General features: G+C 47.8%; 9 protein-coding genes across 9 annotated transcripts; 3 read left to right on the top strand and 6 right to left on the bottom strand.

Annotated features, from left to right (window-relative positions):
* Positions 1-5,365: 5,365 nt before the first annotated feature.
* Positions 5,366-5,881, top strand: ONS95_001156 (uncharacterized protein; the record flags this gene model as incomplete). The annotated part of the gene is made up of 1 exon (XM_058494341.1): positions 5,366-5,881. One exon carries the CDS (start codon positions 5,366-5,368, stop codon positions 5,879-5,881), a length of 516 nt encoding a protein of 171 aa, XP_058364544.1.
* A 1,490-nt stretch (positions 5,882-7,371) lies between these two features.
* On the bottom strand, positions 7,372-8,399 carry ONS95_001155 (uncharacterized protein; the record flags this gene model as incomplete). Its single annotated transcript, XM_058494340.1, has 3 exons — positions 7,372-7,772; positions 7,823-8,142; positions 8,191-8,399. The coding sequence occupies 3 exons, from the start codon at positions 8,397-8,399 to the stop codon at positions 7,372-7,374; spliced, it is 930 nt and encodes a 309-aa protein (XP_058364543.1).
* A 29-nt stretch (positions 8,400-8,428) lies between these two features.
* On the bottom strand, positions 8,429-8,883 carry ONS95_001154 (uncharacterized protein; the record flags this gene model as incomplete). The annotated part of the gene is made up of 2 exons (XM_058494339.1): positions 8,429-8,440; positions 8,491-8,883. The coding sequence occupies 2 exons, from the start codon at positions 8,881-8,883 to the stop codon at positions 8,429-8,431; spliced, it is 405 nt and encodes a 134-aa protein (XP_058364542.1).
* Positions 8,884-9,890: 1,007 nt separating this feature from the next.
* Positions 9,891-10,259, bottom strand: ONS95_001153 (uncharacterized protein; the record flags this gene model as incomplete). Its single annotated transcript, XM_058494338.1, has 1 exon — positions 9,891-10,259. One exon carries the CDS (start codon positions 10,257-10,259, stop codon positions 9,891-9,893), a length of 369 nt encoding a protein of 122 aa, XP_058364541.1.
* Positions 10,260-12,954: 2,695 nt separating this feature from the next.
* On the top strand, positions 12,955-15,808 carry ONS95_001152 (uncharacterized protein). The gene is made up of 2 exons (XM_058494337.1): positions 12,955-14,374; positions 14,420-15,808. Exons 1-2 carry the CDS (start codon positions 13,216-13,218, stop codon positions 14,989-14,991), a joined length of 1,731 nt encoding a protein of 576 aa, XP_058364540.1. The 5' UTR covers positions 12,955-13,215; the 3' UTR covers positions 14,992-15,808.
* A 4,035-nt stretch (positions 15,809-19,843) lies between these two features.
* ONS95_001151 (uncharacterized protein) lies at positions 19,844-20,392 on the bottom strand (the record flags this gene model as incomplete). Its single annotated transcript, XM_058494336.1, has 2 exons — positions 19,844-20,093; positions 20,142-20,392. The coding sequence occupies 2 exons, from the start codon at positions 20,390-20,392 to the stop codon at positions 19,844-19,846; spliced, it is 501 nt and encodes a 166-aa protein (XP_058364539.1).
* Positions 20,393-20,874: 482 nt separating this feature from the next.
* On the bottom strand, positions 20,875-21,741 carry ONS95_001150 (uncharacterized protein; the record flags this gene model as incomplete). Its single annotated transcript, XM_058494335.1, has 2 exons — positions 20,875-21,672; positions 21,721-21,741. 2 exons carry the CDS (start codon positions 21,739-21,741, stop codon positions 20,875-20,877), a joined length of 819 nt encoding a protein of 272 aa, XP_058364538.1.
* Positions 21,742-22,787: 1,046 nt separating this feature from the next.
* On the top strand, positions 22,788-24,315 carry ONS95_001149 (uncharacterized protein; the record flags this gene model as incomplete). Its single annotated transcript, XM_058494334.1, has 3 exons — positions 22,788-23,339; positions 23,388-23,530; positions 23,578-24,315. Exons 1-3 carry the CDS (start codon positions 23,045-23,047, stop codon positions 24,313-24,315), a joined length of 1,176 nt encoding a protein of 391 aa, XP_058364537.1. The 5' UTR covers positions 22,788-23,044.
* A 328-nt stretch (positions 24,316-24,643) lies between these two features.
* ONS95_001148 (uncharacterized protein) lies at positions 24,644-26,713 on the bottom strand (the record flags this gene model as incomplete). Its single annotated transcript, XM_058494333.1, has 2 exons — positions 24,644-26,331; positions 26,389-26,713. The coding sequence occupies 2 exons, from the start codon at positions 26,711-26,713 to the stop codon at positions 24,644-24,646; spliced, it is 2,013 nt and encodes a 670-aa protein (XP_058364536.1).
* Positions 26,714-26,867: the final 154 nt, after the last annotated feature.

Raw genomic sequence — 26,867 nt, 5'->3', positions numbered from 1 at the left:
CGTTTATTACCCAATCATTGAACAATTAACGAAAATTGAGGGAAGGACGAAATCAATAACCTTAGAAGACTCTCTGTGACACTTGATGTTTGAAGCAACTTGCCTTGAAATTAGGGCGACTTGGGGTCAAGTTGTCCTGACTCCTGAAACTTCCAGCCTTTACAGCCGACGGGAGCCGTAATAATCTCGACAACTGTCTTTCTTTAATGCTAGGCATGCTCTGCTTCCAAGCAATATCTTCGTTTTTATGCAACCATTCAAGATCTTGTTAGTTCGACTTGCCTCGAAAACTCGGCTAAATGAAGCCAGCTTGCTTTGGAGGCGATTCTTGCCAGTGAGAACTTGGCTGAACACAGTAATGGCTCACAGATTTGTCTCGTGGTGAGACTCGTTACTTCATTTTGTCTACAGCACTGTCTTTGATTAGCACCCAATTCCAGGACAACTTGGGTTGAATGGCATGCGTTTTCATGGCAAGGTGCGCTGGCATAATCACGTGCCTATAATGTCCATAGCGCTCTAAATTTTACGCTGCAAAGCCTGAAATGGTCTTATTGGCATTCATGCATGTGCATTTAATCAGGATTGATGATAGCATATTGACAGTACTCTTTCTCATGTCCAAGTCAATCTCCTCTGAAGCTGCGGCGGTTTCATGGCAACTTAGCTCTTCAGCGAAACGCTTGACTCTGCGACTGATGCTTGTCCTGGGAAGCGACGGAAAGAAAGTGAAAGGCAGATTGGATGATGAAACTTTTTATCGTCGTCTATAGGTCAGTGCATACCTTTTTTGTCACAAGACAAGTTGTCCTGAAATCGACGCTGTCACAAGCCAACTTCCCTTGGCATAGACCAAGGTCACAGCAGAGCCCTCCGAAGTCGCTTATTTGGGCATGTACAGGATTGTGCAGGCTTGGAAAATCTATGCAGACAGTCTATATGAAATGATGTTGCACCTTGTTGAGAAAGAAGTATTACTTGTAAATTATGCTGTCAAGTTGTCCTGAAACGTGGCGTAAAATAGGTCAACTTGTTTTGCACAGGTAGGTAAGCGAGAATGCGAATATTTCTTCAGACGACATGCGATTCTTCAAGATCATGCTACTAGATTGTCCCGCTATCATGGGGTTAGCAAAGACTGTTGAGGATGTGGGAAGGTGAACCAAGACTACGTCAGCTTATCTTGAAAACTCAGCCATTCGTCGGCAACTTGTCTTGATGTCACGACTACGATTGTTGACGTGTGCCTCCTCTGCAAAATTAATATTTAATACAGTGTTGCATCACAAACTCAAATGGTACCTCTCAAGTAAGATATTTGATTCATGTTTAGTAATCTACTCACCCTTGGTTTCAAGACAAGTTGGCGTGATTTTGCTGGATCTTCACAGCAACTTGACCCTTTGCTTGTTACATTAGTCTGGTCTCTGTATGTGTCGCTTCTCCCACCCTTCTAATATGCTAATTGTGTGCTAATTGACTCTGTCTAGCAATGCCGTAAGCAATATAACACAAAGGAGACCACTGCAAAACCTCAAAGCAACCAGCGTTGAATTCCCCTACATTTCAGAACAACTTGTTCATGGACTACTTACCTTGAAAGATCAAGATTCTGTGGCTGCGTTACTTGCAGCTTGATCACTGTTTATATCAAAACATCCGAATGGACGTCTGTGACACTTCTTGTGTCAGTTACAGATTGACCGATATCGACGATCAAGTTACTTTGAAAACTCGTCAATTCCAGCACAACTTGTCTTGAGAGGAAGTTTTACGAAGAACGTAAATTTAATACAACACAAGGAGCCGATTAAGAAGCAGTCTTACTTTAGGTTCTCCTTAGGCTATCGTAGAATAGATGAGATTGATGCCCTCTCCTCGGATTGGACAAGCCTAGCTACTTTGCTTTGAAAACTCGCCTAATTCAGAACAACTTGTCTTGGCAGGGATCCGGAAAAACAAGAATGATTCATGGAACAAGACGCAGATTTCCCCAGTCATAAAGAAAACTGTGGTACTTGTGAGTTCTAAGAAGCCTTGTTATGTCAAGAAAGTTCTCAGATGGTGTGCGACGTCAACTTGTCTTGGTTGGCCACCTATTTGCAGGCAACTTGTCTTGAGGATATTACCAGAATGGAAAGAGGCCCAGATTCTTAAATTTGAGATAACAGTTTGAATCAAATCATTAAGTAATACACGAAGCATTGCCGGATGTCACTTCCTTCGGTTTGCGCCAGGTAATCATACTGCCAAGTTGCTTTGAAACCTCGCCTATTTCCGGGTAACTTGGCTTGGCAGTAAACAGTAAGAACAAGAAGGCCGGATTCATCAGGACAACATTGCTGGGATGCTTCAAAATATAGAAAAGAGCACGGAACGCATTAATGCAACAGGAACCTTGATTTAAGAAGAAGTTCTCGATTTAGTGCGCGGAATCAACTTGTCTTGAAATGCCGCCTGTTGGACGACAAGAAATCTTGAGGACACTACCCAGAACAATGAAGGATTTACACTTCATGCTCTTGTAAACTAAATCATGCCACAGTAAGATCATAAGTCTCCGTAATCTTGACGTTCTTGTGCAAAGATCGCAAATGGGCCGTTGTGAATTAATTGCAGTTTTCGCGGCAAGATCGTTCACTCCTCAAACTCAGGCTTCGTCACACGTAGGGACTGGTAGCGGCAAGATTAAAAAGTTCGGTGGACATTATACAGTGTGGGGTGGCTCTAAAGTACTTTTAATGTTAAAGAAGATCAATGTCAAAACAACTTCTTCCGAAGGTGGCCCAATTTCAAAGCAATTTAGTTTGAACACATTACACAACTATCCAACGTGGCGACAGTGAAGAATTGAATCACCGTAATCAGAATGCCAAGCACTGGGTCGTGCTGTTTATTGGCAGTTTTATGTCTCACATGAAGATTGTGTTGCCCAAAACAAGTTGAAAACAAGTTGGCGTGAAAAGAGGCGTTTTGGGAGGTAAGTTCAGAGTAGACTTTTCTATGTAGAAAGTTATGTCGGACTTGTGGTGCAGCATTTAGGAACCCGATACAGATTGTCTAAGCCTTGATTATTGTGAAGTAATTTGCTGCCCACTCCCTCACGAACCATACTAAAAAGTTGGCGCGATGCGTAGCCAGAGGCAAGTTTATTGTGTAAAACCGCAACAAGTGTCACAGTACTCTACAGAACCTGAACCAAATGCCATCCTATCAAATCACACACTTTCCGCAGCACCTAAATGTCTTTACCGTACCCTGATCGCCTCCTTCATGAATGAACTGCGAGCTCTAATCTCTTTGCCCCATTTGATGACCACTAAGGGAGTAGCCACTAACATTAACCACATGAACCCCAGTGTTGTGCTAGCCCAGTGAACTCCGAGCCTAGTGTACAAGGTCGATGGAGCGAGCGGGAGAAAAGCAATAGAAGCATTCTCGACCAAGGCAACGGCTGCAAGAGCGCTCGCCGCGTACTTGCTGTACGCATCGATAAGATAATCTGCAATACTAATCACGACAGCCGTAGTTCCAAACCCCACCATTTTCAAGCCAGTTGTGATCACCATCCAACTTATGTTAGGATATGCTGCCCAACTATATACAAACATTCCGCCCGTAACACCAACAAGCCCTCCAATGATGGCTGCATTAGAGTCTCGCTTCAGGGATGGGTGTACTCGGAGCTTCAGTATTCCGAGCAGCAGAAGCTTGATACCAGTGGTTGGTGGAGAGGGAAAGGCCAGTTCCGAGAATCTCCCCGATGACAATAGCGCTTTGAACGTATCCTGATTGAATTACGTTCCAACCGTAGAGCTGACCGTATACCTGCCCGACAGATTCGGTGAAGAAGTAGATCGTTCCAAGGCTGAAGACTGCCCAAACCGCAGCGACAGCAACCACGAACTCAGTAAACAGCATGCAGATTGGTCGCTGTATGCTCCTTCTAAGGGCCTGATGTAGAGGAGTATGGTCAGATTCCTCCACCGTGTATGCCTTCTTTCCTTCTTTGCGCATTCGCTTAGCCTTGGATCGTAGGATAGCTAAGCCACGAGTCTCGTGGAGACCAAAAAGCAGGATAGGAAAAATGGCGGCCGTGAAGATCAACTCAATGTAGCCAATCCAATGCCATCCAGAAATGGAAGTATTGAAGCACCAACAACTGGGCCGAGACTTGTTGCACTCAAATATACCATGACGTAAAAAGATCTCGATAAGCCCCTGGCTTCGTCTCCATGGAATACATTTGATGCGATGCTAGCGACGGCATCACTCATGAGCGGGACGCAGCCACCCGAAAAAAACCGAAGTACAACGAGTGTTGCGAAGTTCTGGGCGAGGCCAACTGGAATGAGAAAGCACATAAAGCAAAAGTAGGTACTAAGAACCATCGGTCGAACTCCCCAGTCCTCCATTAGAGGAAATAAGATCAGAGGGAAAATGGCGGCTCCTACTCCCCAGGACGTGGTGATCCAGTAGGGATTAGGGAAGTTTTCATCGAAAACCCCGAATTCTTCGGAGATTGATTTGTGAGCAACTGAAAGTAAAGTGCCGTTCATAGAGCAGATGAAGCTCGCAAGAAGACCGAGCCCGACTGTCCACCACTTTTTCTGTACAGACCAATTGAATGGATCTTGTGGGTCGTCTAGTCGGTCCCAGGTGACAAGTATCCCGTCGGTGTCATGACATGGTTCTATGTTGCAGTTAATTGAAGGTAATCTGGTAGCTTGCAGTTACGCATAAAAACCTTCAGTAAAAGAATACGTAGCTGGGTGAAAAGGGCTTCTGAAATCGTCCATCACAATAGACACAACTTCGAACAGATTTGGAGAATTGTCTCCCGTAATTGCATCCTCTCCACGCGAACTCCTTGGCGTGACACGTCGGCGATCTCTTCGATAGTGGAATCCATGGCAATACTCGGGTTTGGCTGGCAAGGAAGGAAACGGGGTTTGAAGAATGCTATGAAGTCTCCCAAGATACTATCAGGACGATACAAACAACGTGCTTTGTGAACGAGAGGTGGAATTGAGAGAGATCTGGTAATTCTGTTGGCAAGAAAGTGCATCTTGCTGAAGACAGAACATAAGACACAGATAAGCAAATCAAGTGAACTGCCGTAGTGGCCCTTCCAACAAATCTCACGGAGAGTAACAAAACAATCCCTTCGCTTAGCAGGGATCAAAGTGGGGACGGGACGGGACGAAACGACCGAAAAGGCAATTGACCGTTTTGGGCAACGTGCCAAAATAGGTTACTCTGTGCCAAGGCTCGCCAACGGAGCGAGCTAACACCTCGTGCTACATCTGTTTCTACATTTGCAGTAACAGCCTCACTCCGGACGTCGTGAGAGATACACTTAGTAATGCCTGAAATACAGCTGTCCTGGCAGCAAGGATTTTCCCTGGTAAGAAAGCCTGTGAAAAAGCGAGCACCACGGAGGAAAAGACAACAGCGTTTCGAATTCGTCGAGGAGGATCCCCAGGAAACCTGCTTGACAAGACGTTCCCCATTCGCCACCAAACAGCCAGTGACTCCCCCGCAGCCATCTCGAGAGCATGCATTCGTACCAGATTCACACGAGTGCTGTTCCCATGGTGAAGATGCCGGAGATGAACTCTCCCATGACCTCTCAATCGGAACTTGGAATAGCAGTCGACTGATTATGAGCCAAAGATCTCCCGGTCTAGGGAACGGAACGGCCGAACCTTACCTGAACCCGTGCAGTAGCGAAGACGAGTCTACATCCTCGCGTTTACCCGAGCTCGCTCCTAGTGAGCATACCTTAGTACTGCTCGCCCAGTACAGAGCCGCGACGGCACGGAATGGGCCTCGGCAGACCTTCCCCTTCCTCTTTTCACATCCATACCAGCGACTATAGAATACAGCAGCCTCACTCAACGCTTCAAGCCAATTCTCACCAGGTGTATGCATTCTACGTACCTCTTAGATCTTTCCACCACTGACTAACAATTCTCAGACAATGGGGGGTTTTGCACGATCCCCTTAATTTTTGACCCGCGGATCAATCCGTTCCGATATCGTACAGACATCGATCCGGAACCGATCTTTCTGGTACACGCTGTGATGGCGTTAGCAGGTCATCACGTAAAGAGTACCTCGACTTTGAGCCATCGTCACGTAGCGCTTCGACTCCTTCGGCAGAGTCTCAGCGCATTCAGCGATGCGGACACTATGTATTCGATGCTTGACACAGTCGTAATCCTATTCTCGCAAGATGTCAGTGCAATTTCTCTGTCCTGTGTCTCAGATTATGTCCAGACTAATAATTCATGCTAGGAAACTCAATCCATGCTCGGAAATTGGAGCACGCATGTCGTGGGAGCATATACTCTCCTGGAATCCTGTGGGGGGGGGAGGGGGTCGAGACATTAGATTTATCTTCTAGGGTCGAGGCTCAGATAGGAATACTAACATGGTACGCGAAAGTCCAATTACCACCTGTCTCTGAAAATTTAGCTGGCCTTGCCAGGTGGGATGCTATAATAAGTCTCCTGTCTAGGGAAAACTGCGTGTTTCCTCACGCGTACTTCGACCCCATACTTTCCAGCCAGTATAAACGAGAGTGGGATTTCTTCGGCCTTTGTGACTGACCAACGAGTCTCGTAAAGATTGTAATGCAGGTGGCACGTCTCAGTGCAGAGAGGCAGAAGGGGTCCTGGGCATCGGATTCTGGAATCAACAGTCTCGTCTCGGAAATTGAGCAATCGCTTGAATCTTGCTGCCATGTCCCTGCTGCGATGGCTTTTCAAGACGAGGATTCTATGCACCAAGATCAGGATGTTATGCATTGCTCCGAGGCATGGAGAAGTGGGCTTCTTCGTTACGTATTCAGGGTCTTCAGGTGGGAACTTGGAAGGAGCGTCCCGATACATATTGTTCACCGTGCAAGGGTTGTTGTAGAGCACGTCATCTCGTGTCGCGACGTCAACATGATATCTAGGCAGGCATTATTTCCGCTTTTCCTGGCAGGTTGCGAATTGCGTGATCGGTCAGTGCGAGCGCAGATTGTGAAGCTTTGCTCGGTCTGGGACGAGAGGACTAGGTATCATATGTTTCGCAGTGCAATGCCTCGGCTGGAAGAGATCTGGGCTGAGTAGGAGGCAAGCGATTTCGAGAACGTGTGGTGGGGCCAGGTGGTGGATGAACACCATACGTCCAGAGACCACACTTTGAAAATGCGGCTTTGCTTTGGCTAGATTAGGAGGCTTATCTAATTTCACGGACACGATGTTTGGAATTGAGATCGATCCTCACCAGAGTAAGATCATGAGGTGCAGTTTTAGACTGACTAAGAAATCTATCGGGTCAGTCAGTTCATTTGCTAAGAAGGTCTTCATAGAAACGAATCTACAGCTCTCTCTGATTTTCTGGTCTTAGACGTTCCCTCATCTTAATATTACCCGATGAATCGCTGTCGGAGTCTGATGATTCGCCGGAGTTCGAGTCTCCCTCCTCATTCTCAGAGTCGGTATCCAGAGCGATCACATCGAAGTTTGGATCGGATTGCTCCCTCTGTGCGATTATTGCTCTAGTTATGACACGCTCCTCCTCTCTACGTCGTACTCGGTCTTCACGATCCCGGACAAAGTCCTGAAGAAACTCGAGTTCTCGGTCGTCTTGGTGGTGGAGGACCATGCCACCGTGTCTCAGATACAGACTGCAATTCTCGTCGTGTCCACGACCGTTGTGGGACACGATATAAGTCCAGACTGCAAAGCAGATGTAGCAGAACTCATGCTTACAACTGTCTTTCTGAAGGTTAGTTCAGTGTTAAAACTTTTGTAAATGGTGTACTTACAGATCATATGCTCACACCCATCAATTTTCTCAATCTGCACCTTGCATTTTGGGCATGCCTTGGTGTTATTCATTATGAGTGACTCAGATGCCTCGTTGGCCTTGGAGAAGTCATCGAGAGACAAATCGTAATTTTCGCAGGTGCTATTCTCGTGCCATTTGATGCGATGCGTCAAGCAATAGAATTGCCCACACTCAATGCAAGTGATCTTGCCGCCTTCAGTGCTCTCGTAGATGTCCCCGTATCGGCAGTTTTTGTTCAGACACTCCCAAAAGTTGGGATCGCGACTCAACCGCCTGTTGCGGGCCTGCCGTCGGTAGCTGCAAACGGTGTCAGTGATGAAGTCGTTAGATAAACTGGCATCTTACAGTTCGTAGAACTCAGCGGTCGCAAACTCCTGCACCTCTTCCTCGTTGAGCTGCAGGCCACAGTCTGGAACAGGGCAATTGATGTCATCGAAGATCTTGACTTGGGATTGTGTCTCTATTGTGGTGGCGACACATGTCTTGCACATATCCAGCGGCTCGTGCTCGCATCGTGAGGTTAGGTTCCGGTTGTGGAATTCGGTTTCCGCCATGGACGTCACGCACGATATGCAGTCCCTCATCATTTGGATCTCTGAATTGAGGTTAGCAGTGAAAGTGGGTTGATTGTCAGTAAGCACTTACCTTCCTGCCCTTGGGTCTGAGACAGCGCACTGGCTTGTACGAGTCCGACTTGGTTGGTTCCATCTCCGCTCTCGACGTTGTCTTCTGCAGCATGAGTATTTTCAAGACCTGCGAACGATCAAATTGCAGATCCGAAAGGAGGAACTGTTGATCCTTGCTCGGAAACATGTTGCACTTGTTGATCCAGTGGCTTGGGGGTTTGGTCCAACGAGTCTGTCTGCTGCTGGGGATCTGGGACTCGCCAGCCAGGCACGGTTTTCCGTCCTCGTCTTGGTCTCCACCAGTCAAGAGCTTCAATATTGTCATCTTGAGCTTCATCCTCCGACTCAGGGCCATCTGAATCAGAGTTCTCCTCAGAACTCTCACCTGACTCGGAGAGCTCCTGTATTCCATCTTTGTATTTTCGTCGCAGGACTTGCAACTTTCCAAGGAGAGAGTGTGTGTATACGTGTCATTGGCGAGGTCTAGCCAGCGAGGCCAAGAGGGACGAGAATATGGCCAAAATGGCATGAACTCTCATCGCGCCGAATGTTGGTGGAAGAGTTGCCTGCAAGAACTCCTAAGCCCCTCCACAGGGCGAAGAATAAGATGATGTGAATGAAGTCCCTGGCTCTGAAGGTGTACGAAGTATTCTCTGTACTGGATGGGTTGTCCGGGCTGAACGGACGGGTTCGTCGGCAAGTATAAGAATGTGGTGTGTTTGACTTGGGACTTTAGATGACGTAGCTGGGCGCGTATAATGAATAGGGGGGCGTGTTGTTGAGGGTAGTAGAGAGTGGAGTATGTTGTTGTTGGAGGGGGAGGTGGGGAGTGGAGTGTTGGTGTAGTTGGAGGAGAGGTTAGAGGAGACAGAGAGCGGAGTGGTATATTTATATATATGTCCATTGGAAGAAAACGGTCTGTGCGGCGCCAGTCTATTCATTATTTCCCCCCAAATTGTATTCATTTTGTGACTAACTAGCTTTTGTACTCTTTCCCAAATCGTATATGTCTCATGGGTGAATTTGTTGGGCGAGGTGAATTACTAAGGCTATACGGAAGGTGAGTCTTCGTCTAAACCAATTTGCTCGGTCTGTGACTTTGTGATGAAACTGCACGACTTGAACACAGCCCCATTCATAGGAAACTAGCACTTAGAGATCTCTCTGACTTTCCAACACTCCGTACAGAATAAGCAGTCACTCCCTTAATGCCGAGTCTCTCTTTAACACTTTGCGATAGAAAGTATTATCAATCCATTTGTTGTTGTCATTCAATACCTACCACCGACTGTCAGGCAGAGAGGAGCAGAGCTTTCTATCTGAAAGACAGCATCATTTAGGAGTGATTTCACTATGCTCAACCTGTCTTTTCTTTTCTACAAACTCGTAACACAAGTTAAGCTTAACAGTCAGTCTTTCTTACCAGTACTGCACGAAGCAAGCAGCGTCCCGTGTATTTTTGTCGCAGGACTTGTTCGGCAGTTTGTGTCTGGGGTTAAGGACATGGTGTCTTGATTTATAGGCTTGGGACTGCGAGGCTAAGGACAGTTTGGAGACGCGAACAGTGGTGAATAGCGGGTAGTGGTCGATTCTGGGGAATTGAAGTAGGTTGTCTGCGAGGGTGTGAATCGTGACTTGTAGGCCGGGTATATATTTCCCTAGATGAGCAGTACTTTGCTGAGCAGATATGCATATCGAACCACCTTTCAATATGACGTGTTGAGTGAGAAGGTTCGGCTCTGCCACATTTGTGGCTCCAATACTGCCGAGTAGGGACTTGAGAATCATCTGGCGCTGGCATGATGAGTCGAGGTGGATGCTGAAGTCGGTATATTGTGAAAGGAGAGGCGGAGCTAATCGTTGAGTGTGTATTGCTGTCAATAGCAAGGCGATTGTCGCTGCCTGCCGTACAGTGTAATAGATCTCGGCCTGGGAAGCTGGGAAGCAGGGTAAATTCCGAACGATCGTCTCTTCGTCTCGGAAACCGCTGGCCCTCGATAAGTTGTCATGGCCTATCCACTGTCATAAAGAGCAGCTGTATCCTACTTGCTTTCCATTTACAGCTCCCCAGTGAACCGATGCTTTGCGATTGTTGCTTTCGTTACCCATTCGCGGCTTGGATGTGCTGATTTATACCGATTCATGAAACGGGGATTGTGGAGGTGGAAAGAAAGGAGTAATTGATTTCAGGCCTGGGTACGAATTGAAAGTGAAAATTGGTGAAGTACAGTGGTATAAATGACAGCTGCTCTAAAATCTTGTCTCTCCTACCCACACGACGACACGTTTTGATCCGTCAATCTTCATGGGACGGCCGTGATTCAGAGCTAATCGTGAATTAAAGTAGAACCATGTCCGCATCATATTTTGGGACATTGCGTGTGTTTTACAATGCAAGGGTATTGCAGAGAATTCAGATGCCAAGGGACTTCCAACTGAGATACGAAAATTAGAGGTGAGAATGATAACAACGATGTGATTGACAATAACTACCAAGTAAATGGAAAAGACCTTCAGGCTCAGGGTAGGCATGGCGTAGCGTGACTTCACGACGGATGATGGGCTTTCTCTTTTTGTTCTGGGCATGTAGGCGAGACCTGCTAAAACCTGCCGGTATATGAAATGGAGGATATCAAGATCCAGTCAGAAGCTGGCCCATGCCGGACACATTTGAAGTGATGGTCTTTGCCTGCCGGGCTGTGGAGGGAGTGGTAAGGATTTATATAGGACGGTACTGGCATGATTGAGTAGGAGATTTTGGGGGCTGATGAAAGATCTGTGAATCTCTCAAAGTGAATGCGTTGACTCCGGAACCAGCTTCAGCACGCGGTTGCATGCCGGCTCCTCTGTATCACGTGAGACCCAAAGGATTCCTCACGCCCGAAACACAGCAGCAGCCACAGTGTCGAACGATTCAAAAGTCAAAAAACCATTTGTTTCAAGAACAGACGAACATGCACAGGAGAAACATTTTTCTCTTCTTGGCTGAAAATGAAGCCATCACGAACTCGGACCCACAGATGTGGCTCGGACTGCACGGATGCAATGTGACGGATCAGAATGATCGCTTTTGGGATTTTCGACGGATCAACCACTAGAATCGACGACCAACTGAATCGCGGTACCAATTCGCACAGATGATGGGATTTGATGGAGAGGTTTCATATCGATAAGGGAGGGCTTTTTGGGATGCAGAGAATCACTGTCAAAACATCAATACTTGGGACAGACAAAGAATCAAGGCACGTGTTCCTTACACTGTGTGCAATTTTCGGCTCTAGAACGGGAGAAAGACCAGATGGACTACGGATCTAAAGGATCAGATCCTCTCTGTTAAATTCGCAAACCAAGGAAAAACGTCATGGTATGAAACGTTGACATCTGTCAATTCGGCGGGGGGTGAGGGTCGTGATTGGCTTGCATAATGAAAGTCGAAATGAGGATGCCGGTTGATCGGCAATCAATTTGATTTTTGAAGGGGTTGATGTTCGTCCCGGCGGGAGGCTGTGTTGGTTGCCGAGAGAGGGATGTCGGTTGGGTTTTTACTACGGTACCAGTTGGTAGTGAGGTGACTTCCAACGCGGGTGAGGTCTTGCAGTGCATGTTTGTTTTGGTAATATCATGAGGATTAGGAGCCTCGTGCGACTCGGCGTACAGCAACGTCCTCTGTGCTGCAGGACGGATGCTCAGGTAAACACCGAACACCGTGTCAGCGTTGATACACAGCGCACAGCATGCAGCGTGAAAAGGTTGATTTGCGTGCCCTGGGGTTCACTGTCAAATGTCTCTCTGGTGTTGCGTGGCACACGAGCATATTCCAGGGATTGCATGGGTTTGATGAGGGATTTGCCGGTGGGTGCGGTGGAGGATCGAAGCGAAATCTGAGAGATGAGATGAGATGAGGGTTTTTGATAGAACATTTTCTCCCTCCCCCTTACCTGGATTCCATCTTACCTTAACAACAGCGTCATAACTCATGCATTCCATATAATGATCATAATCTATTATCCCATCCCATCCCATCCCAACACCCGAATCTTCTCCATGGTGATCATTGATGCACAGAAGATACGATGAGCTGAAAATAGTTGGCGCTTAAATTTGCCCGTTCGTCCCATCCATGGAGTGATTGCGAGGAGGACAAGGGGGGCAGGCCGTGTTTAATTTTGTTTCAAGGGATCCGGCCAGGGTAGGGGAGCCGTGATTGGTACACAGAAGATTGGCTGGATGTGGTTCCTGGCTCTAAGCTTCATCGGGCCAAGGGACAGCACTTCAGGCAGGGATAGCCCAGGCCAAGACTGCTCTAGCTGGGTACCTGCGTCCCTAGCGAAGTCGTTGCTCTCAGCCAACCAGCCCGTAGCATTCAGCTTTAGCCCGCCCACTCACCCACACCCACACCCACCTCCTGCTTTGACCTCACTTGGACCTTCTCTCCTTCTCCTCACCCTCACCCTCTCGCAACCTCATCGTCACCAACGTCAAATTCCCCGACGAAGGCAGCAGGATCGCATTCCATCGTTTCAGTCGTCCCTCTTTTATCGACTTGATCTGATCGTTTGTTTACGTTCGCTCACTCACTCACTCACTCACTCACTCACCCTCTACATTCTCCACCACCAGCTTCCGTTCCTCAATTCAATTTCCGTTCGTTCCGCCAAATAACAATACCGCGAATCGATACTACCAACAACCCGACGATAATCCAACGCGGTTCCGCTTCTCTGCGCGATACTGCCCTATTTGAATGACCCATAATCCACACCTCGATCTCGACGTGTTCAACAAGATGGCTCACAACCACCTCCACCAAGCGCACGCGCACGCCTACGCGCGACAACAAGGTCCCGAGACAGTCGTGTCTGTCGTCTACGTGACTGCTTCCAAGACCTTCGAGGGCGAGATTGGAGGATACACCACCATTGGCGTCGCGATTGATACAAACACAGCCGAACTAGATCCTGAACCTACAACCTCTGAAGCGCCCAAGGCCAAGACCGTATCGTCACCAGCAAAGAGTTCTCCTGCCTCGATCAAGGCCTCAAGCAGACATACAACTTTTGAAACCTCCGCCCTGCCAACCGCGATCACTTCCCCAAAGACATCCGTTGGCAACTCACTCCCACTCCTCGCCGCGACTGGTGGTGTATCAACCAGCTCCATCGCCTCGGCAGCTTCCTCGACCGCGACCTCATCCGCGAAATCGGATTCGACCTCGGAAGAAGGTATGAGCACAGGTGGAAAGATCGGATTGGCTGTTGGTATCTTGTTACTTTTGGGCGCCGTTCTATCGATCATCCTGTTCTGCTTCAAGAAGAGAAAGGATGCAGCCAAGGCAGCAGAGGCGCGCGAGAATGAGAAATACGACCAGGTCACCCGCACTGCTAGTGTCCGTACAACTGCTACTGCTCCTCGACTTTCTCTCCGACCAATCACTCAGTTCCTACCAAACTTGGGCGAGAAGCGTGCAAGCCGTGGCAACCCTCTCGCAGCTCACCTTGCACCCGTTGCCCAGCAGCAACAACAAGAGAAGACCGGTGCATGGGAGAGACCAATGACTGGACAATCCAACAACAGAGAGAATCCATTCGGAAACCACGCAGAGACTATCCCAGCCCAGAACCCATTCGGAAACCATGCCAATATCGATCCTGTCAATGCTTCTGGTCCTGCTATCGTTGAGATGCCAGCTGAGCCTATGGCTGCTACCGCTGTTGCTGTCGCTCCTATTGGTCTTAAGCGTGGAGCTTCCAAGCGCGAGAACGGCCCAGCTCCTCTTGATTTCACCAAGTCTGGTCCTTTCATGGGTCCTCCATCTCCTGCCGGAACCGAGTTCAGCATGTCTTCCGAGGCTCCAGGTACACCAGTTCAAACCAGCTCTGGTGCCGCCATTGCTGCTGCTGGAGGTATGTTTCCTCTCTTCCCCACTCGTACATCTACTAACTTCTCAGGCCCTGTCAACTCTGCTGTTCACCGAGTTCAACTTGATTTCACCCCATCAATGGACGACGAGCTTGAACTGAAGCAAGGTCAACTGATTCGTGTCCTACACGAGTACGATGATGGATGGGCTCTCTGCATCCGATTGGATAGATCTCGTCAAGGTGTTGTACCACGTACTTGCTTGTCCACTCGTCCTGTCAAACCTCGCCCAATGCAAAACGGTCCTCGTGGTCCCCCACCACCAGGAATGCGAGGTCCTCCTCAACAACAACGTCCCATGTCACCCGCCATGAACGGTCAACGAATGGCTCCAAATGCTCTTCAAATCCGACCATCTACACCAAACGGCCAACATCCACGCCCTGCCTCCCCAGCTGGATCTATGCAACAACGTCAACCAAGACCCATGGTCCCAGGACAAGATCAAGGTCGTCCTCGTAGCAATTCCGCCGCTCAGATGCAACGCCCCAGAATGGGTCCAGGCCCAAGTCAAATGAACCCAGCGCCTCAATTTGAAGGTGCTGGTTCTCCTCCACAGGGATTCATCGGTCGGAAACCAGTTCCCGGTCAAGCATTATAAACGACTTCACTTCTTCAACAACAAAAGTCCTTTTGGAACAGAAATATTTGCTTGACTTGATTTTCTCGCGTAGCGAAGAATGGGGAACATGGAACCTGGCGTAATGGGACGGCGGATTTTGACACGATTGATCACGAACGAATGTACACATCTTTTCCTTACAGTCATATTCTTTTTTCTTCTTGCTTGCCTTTCTCTGCAAAAATATTTTTGGGAGGGATTGCTTGCTACAGGGTTGTTTACATCTTTTTGCTGCTACCGATCTGAGCTTTGAGAGTTTCCTTGCCCTTTTTTCCGAAAGTACACATTTGCGAACCGAACTGGACTGGACCTGTTAGTTGGTAATGTGTATGTATGTAGATCGTCACCTTTTTTTTTACTTTCCTTTGTGCTTTTCTGGTGGTTGTGGTGGTGGTGGTGATAGAAGAGAGGTGGAGAGAGACAGGGGGATTGGATCAATTGCTCGGCTCGGCTGGATGAGGAGACTTCCTGGTTTGCTCTACGGTTTGCGCTGTAGTTCTTGGACTCTTGTTCTCGAGGGGGAGGGGAATCGACTGGCTTTGAGAGATGGACGGATCGAGGTAGAGGTAGAGGTTGAGGGGGCAATGATGCAGTCGGCGAGCTGTGCTGTGCTGACTTGTATGAGTTTTAAGTTTCTACTTTCTCTTTCAAGTATGTGCCTGCATTAGCTGGGTTATGGATGGTTGGGTGGGGAATAGATGGATGGGTGGGGGGAGGAAGGGTGGAAGGGATGGAGAAGTGTACATAGGCAGGCTTGCAACATAGCGGCAAAATGGAATAAGAAGTCCTCTCGAACATGCATCTTGAAATCCTCTCTGCACGTACTTGCCACTTTGTGATGTGATGTAAATTTCTCTCCTTGTGAAGATGGGGACCAGGTAAAGAGTGAATGAATCCCAAGTCTTGCCTTGATTAGGTGAAGAGTAAATCTACCGGCAGGCAGGCAAGCTAGCAAACGCAATCAATCAGTGCTTATGGACGTCCGTAGGCTGGTTGGTAGCTTGCTATATAAACCCCCCTCCCACAACCCACCAATGACTCTTCCCTTCCCTTTCCTCTACATGACTACATATCAAGTTCCCCACAATGTGAGGTGGGAGGAGAGGAGCGGAGGGATTTGCAGCGTTGTGAGATGCAATGGTGGTTGGATCATGGATGGGACGGACGGAATGTATGTTTGCATTGTATTGAGTCGGGGAGGAAGGGGAGAAAGGAGAAGGTGAGCGATAGCAGGAGGGGGAGCGATGGCAGGAGGGAGGGTGACAACGACAATGACAAAGAAATTGATAACACCTGTACTTGATTACTTCTAAAGTCCATGTGGTGAAGGCATGGCTGCTGCCGTCGAAAAAAAAAAAAAAAAATAGCGAACAGCGAGTCTGTCACGACATAATGGTAAACTCTTAAACTCGCTATGCGAGGAGGAAAGTGGCAGGGAGGGATAGATAGAGAGAGACCTAGACGAAAGACCCCGAACCATAAACTTGAATTCCTGTGGGCAGGCCTTTTGATTTGAGGACTAGATTTCAGGGAGAGGGCGGTGTGGGTTATATACCTACCTAGTTGTTTACAGGCTGAGCTAATCCAATCCTTAAGTCGAGAGAAAGGATGAGGTGGAGATGGAGGGGAAGGGGGAGGTGGAGGCGGTTTCGCTGCGTTTCTTTTCAGGTTACTTCACTTCACTTGATAATCATTCTTACTTGCACATTTGATGAGTTTAGCCGGGTGAGGAAGTCTACGTAACTTGGGAGTAAGAGGGTGAAGTGAAAGTGTGCGAAGTAGAATTCTGATGGGATGTACGAGATACGAGAGAGAGGACGTATAAATAAGTAGTATAGTGGCACGCACTGTTGACCTCTACGAAAAGATCTGCAAATACCTTGAGATACTAGACTTGGAATGAAAGTGTCTGAGGGATCTGTTCTGTGGCTGATGAGCGCTTATGGTAAGGAGAAAGGAAATGGGTAGGTCATACTGGAGTTTTTCAATGCGTTGCTCGTTTGGTGGGTTATGAAGTGCACTCATTGCGGGATGTAGATAGAAGGACGATGAGGAAGAAAGGCTATTTTGAAAGTCGCAGAAGTATCGACAGCAACCACTATCCTCTTAATTCTTGGCAATAATCCGACCACAACCTCCCATATGACTTGTCTGAGAACCAGAAGAATAGTGGAAGATTCACTCAACATCGTCATGCCTTACGACACTTATTCGAAAGCCGCTGAGCAGGGTTAGTAGCGCCCATATTATTAGCTAAATGAGCAGGAGGCAAGCGGGCTAGGTTGTTCTGGAATACTGATTCCATAGTACTCAACATACGATCATGGAGCGTAGAGTCGAGATGGTTGGAATGGTAGCTGCTGGCTGGGCGGAGCGTATCTTATATACTGGGAATCTCGGGTGAATGGATGGGTGGGAGATGGAGGAGCGGGGGTGGGGGGCGTGACTTCTGCGAGTAGGTGAAGGAATTAAGTGGTTAAGAAGCGAGTGTGAATGTGGATGTGCGATTCGTGGCTGTGATTGATTGTCATCTTGAGTTGAGTACCCTCATATGTGACCAGAAGCTGGGTCTGAAGCGTTCCAGGGGATGGAAATAAGAGGAATGGATAGGTGAGAATCTGAAAGGAGAAGTTCGCCCAAATGTGCTGGAGAAAAGTCAGAACACGAGGAGAGTAAAAAAGCATATGAAGGATCAGTTTTTAGGGTCTAGAGGGAACACAGCTGTAACACGACGCTCGAACTGGTACGATGGAGACACTTTGGGTAGGACTACGTAGCCTGCAATCGCTTCTGAAAGCATCAACGAGTCTGTTTGTCGGTGATTGAGAGGGACGAGGTAGCAAAATCTATTACATATTTTGAGACCTAAGGCTCAGAAGACTCTACAGGCTGAGAAGTAATCATGTAGGGAGTGGTGATCATTGTCGCTGTCAGCTGTGTTGTCGATCTTTCGTTTGCTGTCAATGATCACCCAGATGAACTCTAGAGAGCGTCCGAACAGGACACGATTCCAAATAGGGAAAGAAACCCTCACCGTGGACAACTTTGAACCAAATATTTGCAATTTTTTGGACCTATTAGACCACTATTTTGGCTGAGCCGCAAGATAAGAAAGAAGGAGCATCACTTCGTCCCCATCGTAATTTTCGCAGGTGCTGTTCTTTTGCCTGGGATAAAACTATTCTGGGGGGAGACGTGTCACTTTATATAATTCTCCTGGTGATGTCATGCATGACCAGAGCACCAGGAAGTGGACTGGTTGGATTCATGCTGAATTAACTCCACCGCCTTTGTCGTTGGATTCATTCATCTACTGCCTCATTTTACGCTGATGTTAGCAGAGTGAAGAAGAATTCGGAGTCAACGAAAACCAAGTGCAAAGAGTCGTCAGTCGGGCAGACCTAGATCGAGGTATATAGTGCTCCTTCATGGCTGAAAATCTGGGAAGTGGGGTTACTAATATGGTTCGACCATCTAGTTTACGAGCCGAGCTTGAGTGGCCATGCTAAAGTTGATGTCTGTTAGAGTTCAATAAATTCAGGGTTACTGTAGTAACTGAATTTTATGGTAATAAAGCTGTCTCGATAAGTTTTGGGAGAGGCATGGCACATATCTTTACCCGATACTTCACTGGGTGGGGATTGTTGTCATCCCCTCGCTTGCTGTCATTCCGGTCAATCCCCCAAAAGCTCATGCGTCTATTGCGCCTTTAAGAAGAAGGCAAAGACTGGCAAGTGTCCAGAGATTTTCTAGCGTGAAGGTCATAGGCAAAGTCAATTGCTTTTGTGCTGATCGAAGCACGAGGTCTTTTCCCTGGCGGCCCTCCGCAAGCTCCGGGGCCAGGGGACCTCGCTTCGCCACGGTCTAGCCAATCAAGTCGAATTATCGTTCGCAGGCTCGCGCTAATCCGACGTGTCCAATCAGGACTTTTCACGTGACCCGTATTTCTTAAAATCGGATCCACAAAACGCACAATGTAAGATAGATGAAAATCTGGCACAGCGGGTAATTTTGTCGCCAGATCATGTTGAACACACACGATAAGCGGATCAGAGTCCCTACATTCCAAGGGAGTTTTTATATGCCAAGGAGAGAGCAAAGGGATGGTGCACATCAGAAGAGCCCTGAGAAGGTGATTGGCAAGTCGTAAATTATAGGTGCTTAATTGGCTTAACGCGTCATAGCTAAAGTGACTCAACAGGTGATGCATTAATATAGACAGAGACTGTAAATTACCGCTTATCCTGCGACCTCAAGTCTTCAAGGAAATCTCTTCATTCAGGTCAACCATCAAACGTGAGATCTCGCGGAGGACTTTGGCAATGGACGACATCCTCTAGGTGAGAGTCAATAACAAGGCTGAAGGGAACAGGTATTTAAATAAACAGATTCTGTACAAATCCCAAGATGAGACCTCAAAGGCGAAATACAAAGAGGTATCTTAAATGAAGGGTTCGCCAGCAATTAGGCCACTTAATCTAACCTTCGGCCGACGGTTAAGTGGCTTAATTGCTGCTGCTTTAAGTTTCGGTACATTGGATTTTTTGGGTTGCCTTTGCGAGTTTCTATATCTCATCTGGCACTACCATAATTTTGTGGCCGAGAACGGCTGTCGGGTACTTGGGTTGTTGCTTTTGTACTTTTTTGGTTGTTTGTTTTCCGCCGAGTAAGCGAGCGCTGACATCTTCCCGTCATGCTCCATGTAAGCTGGCAAGGTAGTCCTCATCACATTTCATCATTATGCACTCCGTTTGATGCAAGAGGTCTTGCAGCAAGGTAAATGATTTGATAATTGCTTACCATTCTCGCAAGCTTTCCCAGCCCCAATGATTTACACAGACAAGTCTCCAATCCCGACGGCCTTCGACCCCCCTTGGATAAAGTAAAGAGCAGGCAGAACCCCAACGAGAGCAGCCAAGATCCACCATAGCAAACTCGCACCTAATAAATTCTTAATCCGTTCCACATATCCTAACTCCGGTTTCCTAAAAGTGCAAACTTTGGTATCAAATACTAAACAACCTCTTCCTCCCTCTCTCGTATCACATTCACCATGTTCCCTCCGTCTCTTCATCAGCAGCCTATTACAGTCAGCACGATTCACTCAGGTTTTGACGATGAATACATACCTCACACTGCCTCGACAAAACCTCATATCACTCCCAAGTTCGCACTTTTTGTCATGAGGACAATCCAGATGTAGCGTTCGTCTGTTGATCAACCATTCAACTTTCAGATTCACACCAGTGTAGACAAAGCTGTAGAAGTGTCTGTTGGTATGCTTCAAGCTGAGAGCGTCGGGATAGGTCAGGTAGGAGGCTATTTGAAGATGAAGCTCTGTTGGGAGGGTGGCGAAGCTCGCTTTTGCGGCAGCGGCCATGGTTTGGTGCGCTGGCGATGGCTCTTCCATTTCCGTTTTCTTTGGAGATTTAGAGACAAATAACTCAACCACTCCGTCCCGAGATGAACGCATTTTTGGTGTCAACATTTGAGTTACTCCCAAACACAAGATGTGTCAGAGTCACGTGGTGAGAAGTAACGCTTGGGTTGTTCGACCAGAGATATATGGAATGGATAAAATATGCAGGTACAGAAGTTGAGAGACACCAAATGATATAAGAAACGCTGCCTGCTCGGTGAGAGATGCCAGCTGGCTAGCCCGGAATAGAGCTCGTGTTCTGAAACGGGAAACAGGCTACCGTTTTGGTGGCTTAGGATAGGCTGAGATTCACAACTGAGCCTCCACCTGCAAATTATCCCATCTAGAACAAGTTACTGAATTATGTTTAGGCGCCGAATGTATCCGGACTACAGATCGATTCCTATCATAGCCCCATCAAGGATTGCAAGGCCAAGAGACCGTCACCCACTGATATATTCCAGCACACTGAACAGCAATTTGTTTTCTACCTTGCAACCCCTTTCGTCACCTTTTGTAAAGCCATTCCAAAGACGAATGCCTATCTCGATCATGTCTACTCCCTTCTTATTGTGTTGACGTAGCATCTCGTATGCATCTGAGCATAGAGTCGTCTCGGTATCGCACTGGCTGGTAACCGGTAGACTGGACTCGGGGCAGAAGAAGCTCGGGGCATCTGCGGGGGTTGAGGATGATGGTGCAGTGCACAAGGCTGATGGAGAATGGCTAGGCAGCATGATTGGGTCGGACACGGGTCCTTCTTGGGCGGTATCAAGGAGTCGTCCAAGGTCTGGGTCAGAGAAGCTATCATCTGGCAGATTCAGGAACGTGTCCACAAGCAGCTCGTCGATGTACTCAGGCAGTGTTGCTGCTGCTGCCTGCAGGGAATCCGCCTCGACCACATCAGAAGTCCAGGAAGGAATCTGAAGTCCTGCAGATGCCACTAATTCATTCACCACTATTCCTACGGTCTCGCGTGGATTATTGTCGTCGTGGTTCGTGAGATATTGCTCCACCGTAATCTGTTCGATGCCAACCTGCCGTAGGAGTTCTCGCAGCTTCCTATTCTCTTCCTGGAGCCGGCGGATCGTGTCTTCCGGTACAATACTGCATGTTGGAACTCCTTCTACTTCACATTCTTTTAACTTGCGTTCTAACTCGGCAACATATTCGCGTCTCCGGGCTCTTGATCGTCGTTGGTTGTTGCGCACTCGGATTAGGTTCGCAGTCGCTGATGCTGACTTGAGTTAGTTAGCACTGTCTTGAGACGAGTGGCAGAAGCTGCTGACGTCGCTTTTGCGTTTCGGCATGATTCTTGGGCTATTGTGGAAGTGGCAAAGGTGCTTCTTGAGGAGCTGCTGTGTTTGTGTTGCATTGATCGCGAAGGTCCAGCATCGAAGCCAACCACCAGAACCACCAGAACTAGCTCCTCTGCTTACATAACGTACCTGTGCCTACACATCATTACCAGCGTAAGGCGAGATTAAACCGTATCGTTCAAGAGCACCGTGAAGGACTAAAGCCTCAAGTTTCTTTGATTGGAACAAGAACCATTTTTACTGGTATTCATTATTTGGTTTTTTGTTTTCAATATTCGGTCTCGCCTTCGAGTTGGCAGACAGAATTAGCGAGCCCGAATGTAACCAATTAAACAATGTCTCAATTGACCTAACTATTTGCTCAAAGGGACTCTTCAAACCATCGTAAAGCTGACAAACTTGATAAACCTTTCTAAAGGTCAGTCCTTTCCACCACCTATCAGTTGATGTTCCAAGGTTGGAAGTATAACTGACTGAAGTCTGCGAACAGTCATTGAAGCCATTGCCTTTAAGCTGAGACGTTCAACCCTGAACGCGAGTCTTTATGTCCACAGATATTTGTGGCTCTGATTATTTGGTGGCAAGCCTAAACATATTAAAGTTGTGGCGGTTTGATAGACCACGACGGAACATGTAGTGTCTTTCCCAAGGTTCAGGGCCACGGCAGCGATATTTTCGGCTTGGAGATGTCACTGGAACTCTTAAAAACGATGAAGAACGATCAATGAAGGAAGCCACTATGTCATCTGGGCTTTCTCGTTGACCTGTTTGGTGATTGCTCGAGATCTAGAGCCCAGGCTTCTGATTCGCGAGAGAGCAACGAGAGAGGTCGCATTCCTGTCGTAGAGAATGGAACACATGAGCATATAGGACAGCAGGCCAAGGTTATTTCAAATCAAAATAAAAAGTATCGATCCAAAAAAACACTCCCAATCTCGTCACTGGTAGACAATGAATGGACGCTGGGCACGGCCCGGACCAAAAGAGGGTTCACCAAGTGGGATGTCACTCGCTAAGCATCGGCACTTCGAATGTCACTACTTCGCTCTGATTGGTCGATTGGTCCTAGCCCGACTGCTGTGGCCATATTTTCCTCCTGTGTCTGTTTGATATTCTAGACTTCTTCAACCTACCTCATACTCACTTCTTGGTCTTTCCAGCTATTCCTCTGCACTTAATACATATATAAGAAAAACCGATTCCTTTATTCTGGACCCCGGATTTTGCAACAAGCCGCCCTCAATTATCTCAAAACCAAGATCAACAGTTCAAACCATTCCTACGAAGTGCCTCGATGATGCCAGCAACAAGCCCATACGACAGTAATTCTCCAACAATCATACCTGAAAAGGATGAAGGAAGTCATAAACACACGCTAGCAAATCAGCATCACGACCACGAGCTTCCACCACATGGCTGTCCTCAAGATGGACCTTCATCTGCTTTCAAGAGTCTAGGTTGGCTCGACCGGTTCCTGGCAGTATGGATCTTCTTATCCATGGCTATTGGGATTATTTTAGGCAATTTCGTCCCAAATACTGGGCCTGCATTACAGAAAGGGAAATTCGTTGGAGTTTCTGTTCCAATCGGTGGGTCGAATTCCAGTGATCAAATGCCAAGCTAACAAATCTTAACAGCAATTGGACTTCTCGTCATGATGTACCCTATTCTATGTAAGGTCAGATACGAGACTCTCCATCATGTCTTCCGGGAACGCAAGATCTGGGTACAGCTGGGATTCAGCATCATCGTCAACTGGATCGTTGCCCCGCTACTGATGGTATGTCCACCTTCAGCATCATTGTCAATCACGCTAACATCTCACAGCTCGCCCTGGCATGGGCTTTTCTCCCAGACAAGGAGCACCTTCGAGAAGGTCTCATCCTCGTCGGTCTCGCGCGCTGTATCGCAATGGTTCTCATTTGGACCGGTCTCGCAGGCGGTGACAACGAATACTGCGCTATTCTTGTTGCCGTCAATTCTGTCCTGCAAATGGTACTCTTCGCCCCACTTGCGATCCTCTTCCTCAAGGTGTTTGGCGATGGCGACGAGACTGTATCATACGAAGTCGTCGCAAAATCGGTCGCTGTATTTCTGGGTATTCCGCTTGGAGCTGCAATTTTGACGCGCTTTAGTCTACGCAAACTCTTCAGTCCAGACTGGTATGATCGGGTATTCTTGAGATTCGCGGCTCCATGGTCATTGATCGGACTTCTCTTCACGATCATTGTTCTCTTCGCGTCTCAGGGGAAGCAAGTCGTACAACAGATCGTCTCTGTAGTTCGCGTGTCGGCCCCTCTTATCGTGTACTTCACAATCATCTTCTTCCTCACCCTGCTTGTATGCTTCAAGCTGGGATTCGGGTATAAGTTGTCCGCGACGCAAAGTTTTACGGCGGCGAGTAATAATTTTGAGTTGGCGATTGCGGTAGCTGTCGCTACGTATGGTGCGAATAGCCAGCAGGCTTTGGCTGCTACTGTTGGTCCCTTGATTGAGGTCCCTGTTTTATTGGGGCTGGTGTATGTGGCGAAGGCAATTGGGCGAAGGAGGGGGTGGAAAGAATGAAATCAGACGCCCGGGTGGGTGCGTCATATATTCTTTTTGTTTCGGTCCAGCCATTTTCTCAAGAAAATCAATTGGACACCATGGAGTAATGCTCCCCTACTTTTTGCTCTGCCCCTTAACGTGCAAGTTCCTCGCCCTCATCTCCCTTACAGTCAACAACTCGCCCCACTTGCTGGAAGGAAAATACCTGCGAAACAACAAACAAATAATTCACAGTCAAAGCCAAGACGACGAAGTTCTTATATCTACCTAGAAAGATTAGATCCTTATGGCAGGGCTTGAAAAACAGAATCTCCGCGTGTATCAAATCAAAGATCTGTCCATTGATTCACAAGATCAGCACAATCTCCGCCGGATCTCGCATCAGCCTAGAAATTGGAATACGTCCCCTTGCCGAAAATCTCCCAACCCTCTGGTAAGTGCAAATTCCTTCAACTTCGACAAGACACAAGATCAGACCTTTCATCCAAGGCCTGTCACTTTCAATCCAACTCATGACAGGCAAAGCAAAGAACAAGGAGCTTTCAACGTGTTCATTTGCAAAGGAATGGTTTGTCTTTCTAATTGTTCCGTCCATCTCAAAGTTTGCCAAGTCCCTCGCCGTCAAATTATCGAAGTATGAATATGTCGCGTATCCTTTATGAGTGTTTTCATCGAGGTCCATGAGTGTCCAATGTGGCTCAAGGTACGAGGCTTCCCTGGTATCTGCGCCTGGAATACGATTAAGGTTGCCATCGGCATCTTCGACCTTCATCCGATCATTTGAGAAGCCAATCCTGGTAAGACGGCCGTTGATTACGATCCCGCCTCCTCTCAACGATCCAGTAGGATCTTCGTTCGCGGGGTATATCTGGCAGACCTCCACAGAGCAAAGAGCCTGGATGCTATCCTTCTCGGCATTCGGTGTATTGTGGCCAAAACGTATAGCTCCATCTATGGAAGCCCAAGACCATGATGGCGCTCTGTATGCAGATGGTCTGGTCGCTCGATATTCTTTTGTCGAAAACCAACATAATGCGTATGGCAACTGTGAGCGCCAAAGCCCAGCTATGTAGATATCCCCGCTGCCTAGCAGGGTTTGGAAATGCTGCGCGATCCCCGCGAATGCGATCATCTTGTCAGACGGAACTGTGAGGTGGCAAGCAGAATATGTCTCAACAAGTCGGTTCCACGTATGATGGAGGCCAACTGCGTCATATCGTTGTTTTCCATAGCCGGTATGAGATCCTAGCGAGCTCAATTCCTCTGGCAAGCCTTCTGGATACGCCTCAGATGCTTCTCGCTCGCAGCATTTCCACCATAATTGGTTCTTTGTGAGATACAAATTGCGCGACGATAGCCAAACTTCCTGCACTACCCATGCCCGCCGACGTAGTGGTGAGGATCCAACCTCGTCTCTGTAAGAATTTGCATTCGTCAAATGGAATTTTGCAGGTTCTTGCTCTTCCCAGTGAGTGTCAATCGGTAATGGCGAGATTGTTGACGCATCTCTATCAGTGAAACTAAGCTGGGTATTCTCTGCCGCTGCCGCTGCTGCAATGTTCAACATAGAGTTTCGATACACATCTTTCATAGCCATAGCTTCCCTGCGCCAGTCTTCGGGAGAATCCTGAATGATGCACAAGGAATCAATCCAGATGTGCCGAAAACCGAATCTGTTGCAGACCGCAATAGCCTCTTGGTAGCTTGCTGGAAGTTCAGTAATATTAGTGCCCCATCGCAGTTGGTCAATATTTGAGGTTAGTAATCTTAGAGTCTCGGCTGTGCCCCAGCAGTGTGAGAGTGTTGCGTAGGAGTGAGTTGACATTTCTCCTTGGAATTCCTTGGTCAAGACTACTCGCACGTGATTCTGATTGATGATTTCCAGAAGTCTGGTTGGGAGAAAGCTGGAACTCTGCTTATTGAAGGTGGAATGCTCCGTTTTGCACTTCGAGAACCATTGGCAGCCTTGATCAAGAATACCTGGATGATGAGCGTCTTCTGGTGGTGTATATATCCCGATGGATCTTTCAATATCTGCTTGGAATGCTCAGCTGATTCGTCATGATATATTTGAGCTTTAGACATGCTTACCTGTGGCAGGTTGTAGCGTAAATCCCCATATTGGCCCTGGTGCGGATGCAGATGTCGCCATCGAGCCATCCATTTTTGTGTCACTATTTGCAACTCCATCTGGTCCCAGATTTGTCAAATCCTCTTCGCTGCCCTCACTTGACTCACTCAAGTCTTGTCCCGTTCCTACAGCATCAATCGTCAAGTTGAACCATCCAGAAAGGCTCCTAGACAGAGCTTCCAGATACCACGTAGACTCAAACTTGGCATCACCTTCTAAGGCTCTCCATGCGTCACTTTTAGTGATGATTCCGCAGATATAACATCCTTGGTCTGCCGCTGTCATTATACTCTCACGACTTCCATGATGGGCTTGTTCTTGCTTCAGGAGCTGAGGGCCAGTGAACGGAAGACTGCAAGAGGAGCATAATCTTGAAGACATGACAGGCCCGACAAGGGGAGAAACAAGCTTGGAGCAATGCCGTGGAGGATACCAGAAG

The sequence above is a fragment of the Cadophora gregata genome (assembly GCF_030347475.1).
Source record: "Cadophora gregata isolate MNR1 chromosome Unknown scaffold_1, whole genome shotgun sequence".
Taxonomy (NCBI): Eukaryota; Fungi; Ascomycota; class Leotiomycetes; order Helotiales; family Ploettnerulaceae; genus Cadophora; species Cadophora gregata.
This window is presented reverse-complemented; position numbering and strand designations above follow the sequence as displayed.